The sequence below is a fragment of the Atta cephalotes genome (genome assembly GCF_000143395.1).
Source record: "Atta cephalotes unplaced genomic scaffold scaffold00027, whole genome shotgun sequence".
In the NCBI taxonomy this organism is placed as follows: domain Eukaryota; kingdom Metazoa; phylum Arthropoda; class Insecta; order Hymenoptera; family Formicidae; genus Atta; species Atta cephalotes.
The window spans coordinates 2,017,555-2,028,369 of record NW_012130091.1 but is presented as its reverse complement, the minus strand read 5'-3'; the positions used below and the strand labels follow the sequence as shown (position 1 = coordinate 2,028,369).

Sequence of the window (10,815 nt, the reverse complement as noted above, 5' to 3'; positions counted from 1 at the left end):
TCTCTCTCTCTCTCTCTCTCTATCTCTCTATCTCTTCTATCTCTATCTCTCTCTCTCTCTCTCTCTCTCTCTCTCTCTCTCTCTCTTTCTACCGCGCGTTTTGATAGAAAAACGCATCTCGCGGTTTCAATTTTGACAGTTGCACGCGAGGAGAATTTTTTACGAATACTCTTTGGAACAAAATTCGATCGTTATTCTTCTTCGTAACGATTGGTCTCACGCACAGCGTAACTCTGACAATATTATTCTTCGATCGTTAAGTATTGACAGCCGGAGGCGACATCACAGGCAACTCGATCCTCACCGGTGATTCCTCTGCTGTACATGCTCATATTATCCTCCGGTTTCGGTTTCTTCACGGCGTGGCTGGCTATCGGGCAGCCCGATAAAGACCTGTGGCTGTGGAAGGAGCCGTTTATGTGACCGAGTCCATCGCATCCAGGTGTGGGGCAATTGACACCCTCGAACTTCATGGCTGTCGCGGCAGCCACGGCCGCCTTGTGCTGCTCGACTGTGCCGCCAGACTCCAACACTCGCATCTTATTCCTGTTTGCAATTGGACACCCAGATGCACTGCAATAAGAAAATGAAGATGTATAATATAGGAAATGTATATACACAAATTAATAAAGACTCATCGATTTCAAGAACTATAATTATAAACATCATTAAAATAGGTTGTATATTATCAATTCAATCTAACTTCCTTTAATAAATAAACAGTAATGTGACCACAGCAGATTAAAACAATATTTTATACTTAAGTTACATTAATTTACTATCACCCAATTTATTATCAAATTATAAAAATCGTAGCGCAAATCGAAAATATCAATAATTTTTTTAATAAATTACAATTATTTAGAACATCAACAGTTAATTTTGCGATCTGTATAGAAGCTAATGTTCTTACAGGCATTTAATTGTCGCAATTTGACACATAAGATAATTAGGGGACAAACCTATAGTACAACCTGACAGAGAATGATTCTTTATACAAAAATAAATTAAAAGTATCCAATAAACTGTTTTGTCCGAGGCTTTGTGTCTGAGAAATTAAATACTTTTTAAATTTTTTAAGTGAATTGTCACCCTAAAGAGTGAAATCTTACTCTTAAAGATTTAAAATTGACTGAAACTCTTTTTCCAGATTGGCTCAATTTTCACTTTTTAGAGATTCCATTTCAAAGAATTTAGAGAGTACACATGCACTTAATGAAGATATGGTTTGTGAGATGCTATAAACATTACCATTAGTGTTCACATAACATCACACGACTTTAGGAAAATTTAAAATTAAAAAACAATGTCAATTAATTAAATTTTATCAATTTTATTAAAAGAAAAATTGCTGGAAATGTCCCGACTGCCATAAGCAAAATTGTGCTTGTTAAATTATGATTTATGGATTCTGATTAATATATCTCTACTAGGGACCAATTCTCGGTTGCATTAAAGAGTACATTAGTAAAAACAGTACATATTTTCTAAAAAAAAGAAAAAAAGAAAAAAAAGATGAAGATGAAGGGGGATTTTCTGTTTTAAATGCCGGTGTTCAATAAAATGACATTTCTTTTCTAGAATAATTTTTATTGACAATCTTTATTCAGACTTCATAAAGTTATATATAAATATCCCAGCAAACACTAAATATTCCGGAAATATTCATAAAATGTTTCTAAAATCCCAAAAAAACTTTCCAAGAATATTCCAAAATATTTCGAATATTTATGAAATATAGAAGATACATTCATTACATTCGAATGTCGGTTGAAAATTTCATTTGTATATTCATTTGTATATCGTTACATATTTCAAGAATGTTCCATATATATTCCGCAAAATTTTAATTTTTTCAAAAATTCCATGTCAGATCGTCCGTGAATCAATTTTTAAACAAAATTTTATTTTAAAAAATGGAGCCAACCTTGAAACCCAATCTTTGGGCTCACTTCATAGATGAAGTGCTGCGCTTCTTATATTCTCTCCCAGGTGATTCTTGTTTATGAGTAAATGCTCTCCGCTGCGGCCCTCTGTCGGCGGAGATGTGCACTGCTCACTCGCTCGTGATTTTCGTGAAATATACACAAGGAGTATTCATACAATATTCTGAAGTCTATTCTACAATGTGTTCTTTGTTTCCTGTGTTGTTCTTTGCCTATTTGTTGTTTTTTACCTATTTCTTTTTCCCTCTTTTGCACCATTTTATCAACAATTGTATTTCTTACTACGTGTTTCCTGTTTCTTCCAAAGTTCGTTAACTTTTATCTCGGGCGATATAAAACCGGATAAGAAGCAAAAAGACAAGATGTAAAAAATAGCAAAAAGCAAAAAACAGAAAACAAAAAGGATATTAAGAATAGACTTGGACATTTCATCGACATTTGAACATTCTGTGACAATTCTTTTACTGTTTCGAAACATTCAGTACATTGATAATACGAATCGAATTTTTTGTGAATATTTAACGTTAGCTGGAATATTTATAAATATATTTACATTTTACTTAATGATCAGATTTTTTAATGTTAACATCAATACAATTGAGAAAATAAAATTGATTCATTTAATGTATCTTGCAACTGATAAGTGTGTGTGTGTTTCAACCAATATATGTATATAATCAAATTTTTAACAAAATCTCTATATGATAAACCATACATATATTACACATTACCCAAAGCGAACGTAGCCTTAATACAGGCCAAGCATAATTTTTTCGTAAAATAATAAATTTAAATATTAAATAATAATTTTTAAAATTTTGTCTCACTTTACAAAAAAAGAATACAATAAATAAAAAATAAGAATACATTGTTTTTAACTTCGAAAAGAGCACTATTAGAAGAATAGAGTTAGTAATCCTATGAGTTTTCTTATTTCTTCAAAAGCTGCAATAACTTTTTGTGTTAAAGATCTAAAGATTTTCTGAAAATTAAATTTAATTTTTTCGAAAAATAAGCTTCGGACGAAAAAAGTTCATTCTGCACTTTTGATTTATTTTTATGCAAGAAGTTATTATATTCGATTATATTATAGGTTTGTCCACCCACTGTATATACGGGAAAAAAAAAACAGAAAACAGCATACGATTATCCTAAAGCAAGATCCATGTAGCCTGAAAGTTTCTTATACAAGCCTTACCTGCGGTGCGACAAGAATTTGCCGGTGGCATGGCCGGACCCGTCGCAACCCGGGATTGGACATCTGTAGTCCAAAATGCCAACGCCACCGTCACCAACACCACATAATCCATCCGCACAGAGCGAGCGTGAAACGAGCGGAAACCGCCAGTTATTAGTCAGCGTCTTCGCTTTTGCGCGGGGTGTAACTCGGGCAAAGGGAGTTAGGATGCGGTTACGGGGGGGAAGGGGGACGAGATTTCCCCTTTCTCGGGTCTCATCCGACAGCCTCGCGGTACGTGCAATGCGGTCGAGAAGATACCTGCGTTAGCTGCTACGTGCAACGTGCGAACGCGACGAAAACGCAAATTGAGATCGCGATTACCGCCGCACCCTCAAATTGCGGAACTTGCGAGATGTAATCGCGTCGTGAAACCAAATCCTACAAACTCGGGGCGATAGCCCTCTTGCTCTTTTCGGATCTCCTTTGCGTTGTATTAACTTAAATCTATTATTTTTCAATACTGAATGTAACTGAAAAATAATTTAAAAAAATTTTTTGTCAAATCAAAATAGTTCGTCATTAAGTTTCATTTTGTCAAATAAAATGAGCATACTGCATTTGCAGCATAATTATATTTAAATTATACTTAAATGTCATTACAAATAATAATATATATGTTACGTTTGTGTATGTAACGTTAAATACATTAAAATACATTAAATACGTTAAATACATTTTGCATAATTAACCTTTCGAAAAATTTAGTTGATAATATAGTTCTTTCATTAGGCCAGAGATTGATATTGCTCGTTAAAAGTAAGCTATTATTAATTGAGGATATTCTTTACAATTAAATCTTCAAAGGACAGAAAAGCCATAGTATTAAAATAGTGTTATTTCGAGGCAAAGACAAATTAAATAATGAGTTATAAATTTTACTTTTAAGATTTTAAAAAATAGATTGCTACCCTCTAAAATTTAACGCCCTTGAATAAAGACCGAGACTAGTGCTAACCCGTGTTAATCGCGTGTACAGAAGTACAGTTAGAATATAGAGCGCATAATTAATAGTATTCGCGCCAACTGACCTCAGAGGCTCAGAATCTTGACCATCTCGAGGTTTACTCTTTGGCTTGTTGGCCCGTGGACAACCAGATAAACTTCTGTGTGACGAGTAATTTCCCGTGACATGTCCAGAACCGTCACATCCTGGCGTAGGACACTTGAGCTCCTGGGAATGCGCCTGGATTTGCGAACGATCAGCTCGTGGGCATCCGGAAAGACTGCAAAGGAAAGAAGACTCTCTTCTATTTCAACGCGTTGCGAAAACGCTATGAAGACCGCGCGCTGCGTGTTCTGGGAAGACACAAGAAATTGTGAAAAACTTTGAAAAATTTATCATCATGCTACGATGCCTGATAAAAATGCGCAACGCGGTAATCTTCATGGCTTTCGTTCACACGAACGCACACCTCAGAAACGTCCAACCATCGCTTCAGCAACACATCGCATGCAATTTACGCGACGTTGCCACGATGTCGTGAGTATTCACATAATCTAAGGCTGTTCTATTTAAAAGACAATCGATATCTCAAAAATTAGATCTCGATGAGTATCCGAACATCTCGTTCGCTGAAACGATCGAAATCATCTATGTATCGCACGACGAGTGACACAACACGTCACCGAAGTTAAAATATTATTATTTATTAATTAATCGCCGCTAAGATCTAAATGTATTATGTATTCATCGAAGAGCAAGAGACGTTGGCTCACCGAGATCAGTGCGTATCGGCACTGGCTTCATTACGATTTAGTTTCGGACGACTTGCCTTGCGTCCAGTTCGAACGAAGACATTGAGGGAAAGGGAGATCTAAGACTCGCATCTCTTGCTCGAGCACCGATCGTGCACGCCAACGATCGTAGCCCGAGTCTTACGTTCCAGGGACACCCTCAAATGTCGTACGGATTATGATCGATGCGGACGGACAACGGATCGTATTTGGTAGCATGCAAATGGCAACGCCGTGTTCCAGTTGGATCACTTATGAGGTGTCGCTCGTAAGATCAATCGCGCTTCATAGTCGCGTTGATCCGTCATCGGTCTTACTCTAAGAACATCGAAAGGGAGAGCAGGGAGCACACTCACACCTGACCCCAATGAAACTCGCCAATTGCCAATTTGACTTTGCACACGAGGTGCATCGCGAAGCGATATCTTCACCGCTTCGTGGGTTTTCTTGATCGTTACGGTTCTGCTATGACATGGTCATCGACAACAGTTCGCTACAAAGCTGCCCACTTGAGGCTGGCGAAAGCAGCTTTCAACGGACGGGTAGTCAGTAAATTAATTACTACGTATGCGTACGAAAACGAATGAGTCTCGCGATCGAAAGCCAGTCCTGTGCAATGCCAATTCTTCCGCAATACCAAACTTTGATTTTGCCATCCCTTTTCGTAGGGGTCGGGTAAAAACAGCGAGGAAAAAAAAGAAAAAAATTCATTCAATTACGAGGCTCATCTACACACCTTTGATATCGCATAATATGATGTAGAGTATAAAATAAAAAAAAAGGAAAGAGGAGAAGAGAGAAAGAGCGAGTAAACTGTATGAATAACAAAAATGAAAACTATATATTGTGTATATATATATATGTATACTTATGCAAGGTAGCTATAGTACCACTGGATATTCACACGTACGTCATATATAGATGTATATGGCAACATAATGGACCAAATGTACAACTCAATCGCTTAACTAGGAGAAAATAAGGTTTCTAGATGTATGTTTTGTATCGCAACACACTTAAGAAGCAACTACACCACGGACCACCAATATGCATTGATGCAAGAACCATCCATATAAATATAATTCGCAATTTACATAATGTCATTTGTTATATATATATATATGTGTGTGTATGTTTCAGGATATATACTGTCATCTACCATTTTTAAATGAAAATATCTATTGAGGCTTTATTGAGGGACCAAAGAGGAAAAATTTAAATGTATGTATGTAGCGTGCTTGCGTGCTGCATCGCCAATCGATATATACATAATCGAGCGTTCACGTCAAAGGCTTGGTAAATGTCGATGCTGCCTTGCCTTCTGTGGGTAGCGTAGTTCCCTGAGACATGACCCATGCCATCACAGGACGACGTGGGGCACTGTATCAGCTCCTTGCCATCGCGACCACGAGGGGTGGGCCGAGGTGCGAAATTCAACGAGTATCTCCTCACATTCATACTGCACCGAATAATATTAACCATCAAATCTAGAGTCCCTAGTTTAATCATGGAATTATCAGTACCTATACAGCTCTCCAAGCGACGTTCTATAGATATCTAAAAAAACGTTCTAAAAACGTTTTTAGAACATCCTTCGAATAAAGTGTGCTGGGTAATTCTTTAATTGTCACTATTCGAGTGTAAAAGCTAAAATGATATTTCCACTTAAATTATTTACTTCTTTTTATGATACTGCTCAATTAGACTGCAATTCTATTCATGCAAATAATGATCATTTGATTTTGTTTGGATAAATAGCATTATTTGATTTTGTTTAACGTTTAATAAACAATAAAGATAAAATAATTCCCAAAAGCGTTGTTGAGCATGAATTGAACCGAGTCTTAAGGGTATAGCGACTAAAATTGTAGGTGGCTTTTATTTGCAAAAAGCACTTGAGCAGACTGCCTGACATAATTTAATTTAATGCACTCTACACCTAACATAAGCGACAATCGTAAATCGTCTTCCCAGACACAAATGCGAGTGTACATAGTTTACAGTTGTAGGGCCTCGCAAAGTTATATTGCGTTTTGTAACTTTTCTGTGAAACGTGAGTGGAAGAGCAATGTGCAATGTGATATGAAAAAACGTCGAAAAATAGGAAAAAGGATCGAGAGGAGATGAAGGAGAAAGCAGAGAAGCGGACTGAAAGAACATATGCGCCGGCTACAACAAATCAGAGGGTGAGCTCTTGCTTTCGATCTCATCGTAGCCTCATAGATAGGCAAGCCATCGTCGGCAATGAGAAAGCCTCGATGACCCTTGAGTGGCCGCGATATTGCCGAGCAACTGAGAGTCGACGGATGGCTTAAGTGCAATTCAAGCACGCCATCGGACTATCTATCTACCTTCGCGTTTTTCTGCTGGTCCACTATTCTGTCTTAGATATTGGTAGCATCAAGTTATTGAATTTTATTGTAATTTTTATTAAAAACTTTGTCTATATCTATACATATTAGGTGTGGAAAAAAGTTCGTGGCGTTTTTTTAATGCCATCTAATGGGAAAAACGCCACGAACTTTTTCCCTATATATATATATATATATATTCATTTTTTAATGAAATAGTTCAAATATATATATTTATGTTGTTTTTACGTATTTTTATGAATGCCCAATGTTATGGCGTATGATTATTGATAAATAAATATAAAAATGATTATGTAACAATAAAACGAATCTTTCGGGAAATTTCATCATTTAAAATTTAATGATTTTTAATTTTAGATAAAGAGATTTTAGCAACTTTCAAACTTAAGCAAGAATTAAAAAAAACTTTATCCCAGAAAAAATTAAGTTTTATTTATTCTTATATCAATTATGTATTTGATATTTTCACAAATTTAGATGGTTGATTCGATGGTTGATTGGGACGTACACTAATAAAAATGGTTCCAAGAGACGAGACTAATAATGTAGTTAGGAAGCGAAGGTAGTTATATTGCCTGCTACTATTAATAAAGTTGAAGTTCTGATATAGATTGGTTTGACCGAGGTTTTAGTTGGTCGTACATGTTCAACGTTATAGCGATTCAATAAAGATACAATTAATGAGAAGGAAGAGAAACGTGGAAAGATTAATATCGTGAGGAAATCATTGAACATAATCATTTCATAAACCTCTCAAATTAAATTTGTGCAATAAAAAGACATAATTTACTAAATGTTTTCACTCACTATTATCATTAATCAAACATTTAATAAACATTACAAGTATATAATAAGATAGATTAAGACTATAATTTTAAAAATAAGATTATTAAATGTTTTTAATTTCTAAAATGAAAATTTAAAAAAAATATGAAATATAATACTGACAATTAAAAATTAATCATTTAGTTTCTCTCTTTTTGAAATACAAACTATTTCAAACTTCATTATTTACAGTTTTACATTGAGTAAAGATTTGCCGATATAATATTTATCTTTATATAATATTGTACACAGTACATTCACGATTATATTTTCGCGCAAATGTAAATATCGTATATTGCCAATATTGTTATCTCAAACTTCCGATAAAATATCGATTCGATTTTTATATTTTCGTTCATCGTGGAGACATTCGTGAGATTCGTGGAACGCGACGCACCGAATTTTGGACCATAGTAAAATTACAAAAGGGACGAAAGGCAACTTCGCCTCGAGGTAGCCGAGGAGGTGTGCTCTAGGTTTCTAACCCACGCCACACTACGGGGAGGACGACGCCGGGTCTCGGCCCATAATCCAGTGCGGTGGCAACTGATTATACCCCACCTACCCATTTTAACCTTATCCTACCTCGCCTCCGCACCCTCTCAACCCCAGCACCCCTTTTCCCCTGCACGCGCGCCTTCCACTCGAGCCTCATCCTCATTCTCTTCTTATACGCCCAACCGTGCCTTCTCCATACCGCCGAGCTTCACGTCAATTAGAATAAGGTTGGCACTTTCGGTACGAAGAGTAATTACTTTAATTAACAAAATGGAGGTGGGTATGCGCGAGTTTTGCCCCCTTTTCCTCTCGCCCTCCATCGCTGATGTTAGTCGCTGCCGCTGCCGCCGCCGTCGCCGCCGCCACCGCCACTGTCTCCACGTCTTTTCAAGCTTCGGCCACGAATCTATCGCGTGAAGGATTCGTGCGATCCTTTCGGCAAGGCAAGTAAATACCAAGGCGAGAACTCGCGATGCTCGCCTGCACGACGTGTGGACGTATTCTCTAATAGTGCTACCTCACGCTAAATAACGATTTGGATTCTCATCGCGAATCTAGCGTTATAAATGAATAACTATTTGGTTTTAAGTTTCATCAAAATAATATATGTTGAATACAGAAAAAAAAGAATAAATTTCAAATTAAAGAAAAAAGCATAAAATGTTAAATACGCGATGAAAATATCGGTCAATCTAATAGATTTAATGAATGTATTCTTCAAATCAAATAGTTGATATTAAAACAGTATTAAAATCTTCAAATAAAATTTTTTACTCTTTTAAATGTTTAATTTACAATAATGATTTTTATTTCATCGACGGACATAAATTCATATTTACAGTACATAAATAAAAGTTTGCTGTGAATTGTTCACAATCGCGATAATTCCATTCAAAAGAGATAAAAGAGATATCCTACCTGTCGTCCTTGCCAGATGGTTTATCGAGGGGTCCAACCGTATGCTGTGGGGGAGGCATGCTATAACATGGTGCCGGAGTGTAACCCGCTGGAATCTGATAACCGGAAGTCACTGGGCCACCTGGGTAAGTTCCACCACAGTTATAACCTGCAGTTGGGTAAGGAGTGTACGTGTTTCCGGGATATTCGGGTTGAACGCCGGTCATCCCGTATCCTGGATGAGGACTCATGGGTCCATACCCTGACATATGAGAGATTGTATATAAATAAAAAAATTTAACAATCAATAATTTCCTAAAAATAAAAATATGTTGACCCAGCCAGAAAGCATCTTACTTGGAAAATGTGCGATATTATATCAATTTCAATAAAAAAATCTTAATAACATGCTTTTCAATTTCTTCGATATTGGATACTTTGATAATTAAGATAAATTTATAATGAAGTATTGACAATTTGAAACGTATTGAGGGAAAAGATTACTTGTTATTTCCTTTTATCCATTTCTGTTTTCAACATTTACTTTGTTAGAAAATCCATTAATTCTCTGTAGATACAAATAATGATTCACAAATTGATGTATCTATTGAGATGTTGATACCGAGTGAGTTAGTATGATCTTTAATTTGAGTTTTATGATATATGGAAAAGTGTATGATTTCTAGACGCTCTGCCTAAATACGTACATACATGCCATGTAATCGTACTCGAACGGGAGACGCGGAAGTAGCGCGAACACAGGCGCACTACAGGAGCAGTCCACTGCTTGATTAACTGTTGTAAAATCTACACGTTTATTTACTGGCAAGAATTCATTTTGTCGAGAGAGCACGCAATGCAAATAGCCAACGGACGGAAGGCCGACTGTGCGCGCTCGCGCGACGTCGCGTGAACACGGCGGTGCCCTGTGTGCGTCGAGGCCGGGGAACACGGTGCTGTGTGTGCTCGAATGTTTCAATTTCAATAACTACTCCCCAGCGTCAGAGTCCGCACAATATCGGCCGCGCCGGACTTTTGCCGGCGCTACGTGTACGCGAAATATTGATAATTAACAATGGCCGTGTACCGTCACAGGGGGGAGGGGGGTAGTTCGACGGGAAGGGTGCGCACGGTGCACATTCAAGCCGAAGGACGAAGGGAGAGAGAAAGAGAGAGATGGAAACGGAGAAAACGAGGAAACGATCAGAGAGAAAAGAGAGAGAGAGAGCAGAAGAGAGAAGAGAGAGAGAGAGAGAGAGAGAGAGAGAGAGAGAGAGAGAGAGAGAGAGAGAGAGAGAGAGAG

General features: G+C 37.0%; 1 protein-coding gene across 1 annotated transcript in view; it reads right to left on the bottom strand.

The window, feature by feature from the left end:
- Positions 1–10,815, bottom strand: part of LOC105620586 (mucin-12) — a 53,324-nt gene that overhangs the window by 4,158 nt on the left and 38,351 nt on the right. Inside the window, exons 9-12 of the mRNA XM_012202075.1 lie at positions 9,534–9,774; positions 4,215–4,409; positions 3,145–3,207; positions 269–573 (exon numbers count right to left, since the gene is read on the bottom strand). Coding sequence (XP_012057465.1) covers positions 269–573; positions 3,145–3,207; positions 4,215–4,409; positions 9,534–9,774 — 804 coding nt within the window. The remainder of the gene's footprint in view (positions 1–268; positions 574–3,144; positions 3,208–4,214; positions 4,410–9,533; positions 9,775–10,815) is intronic.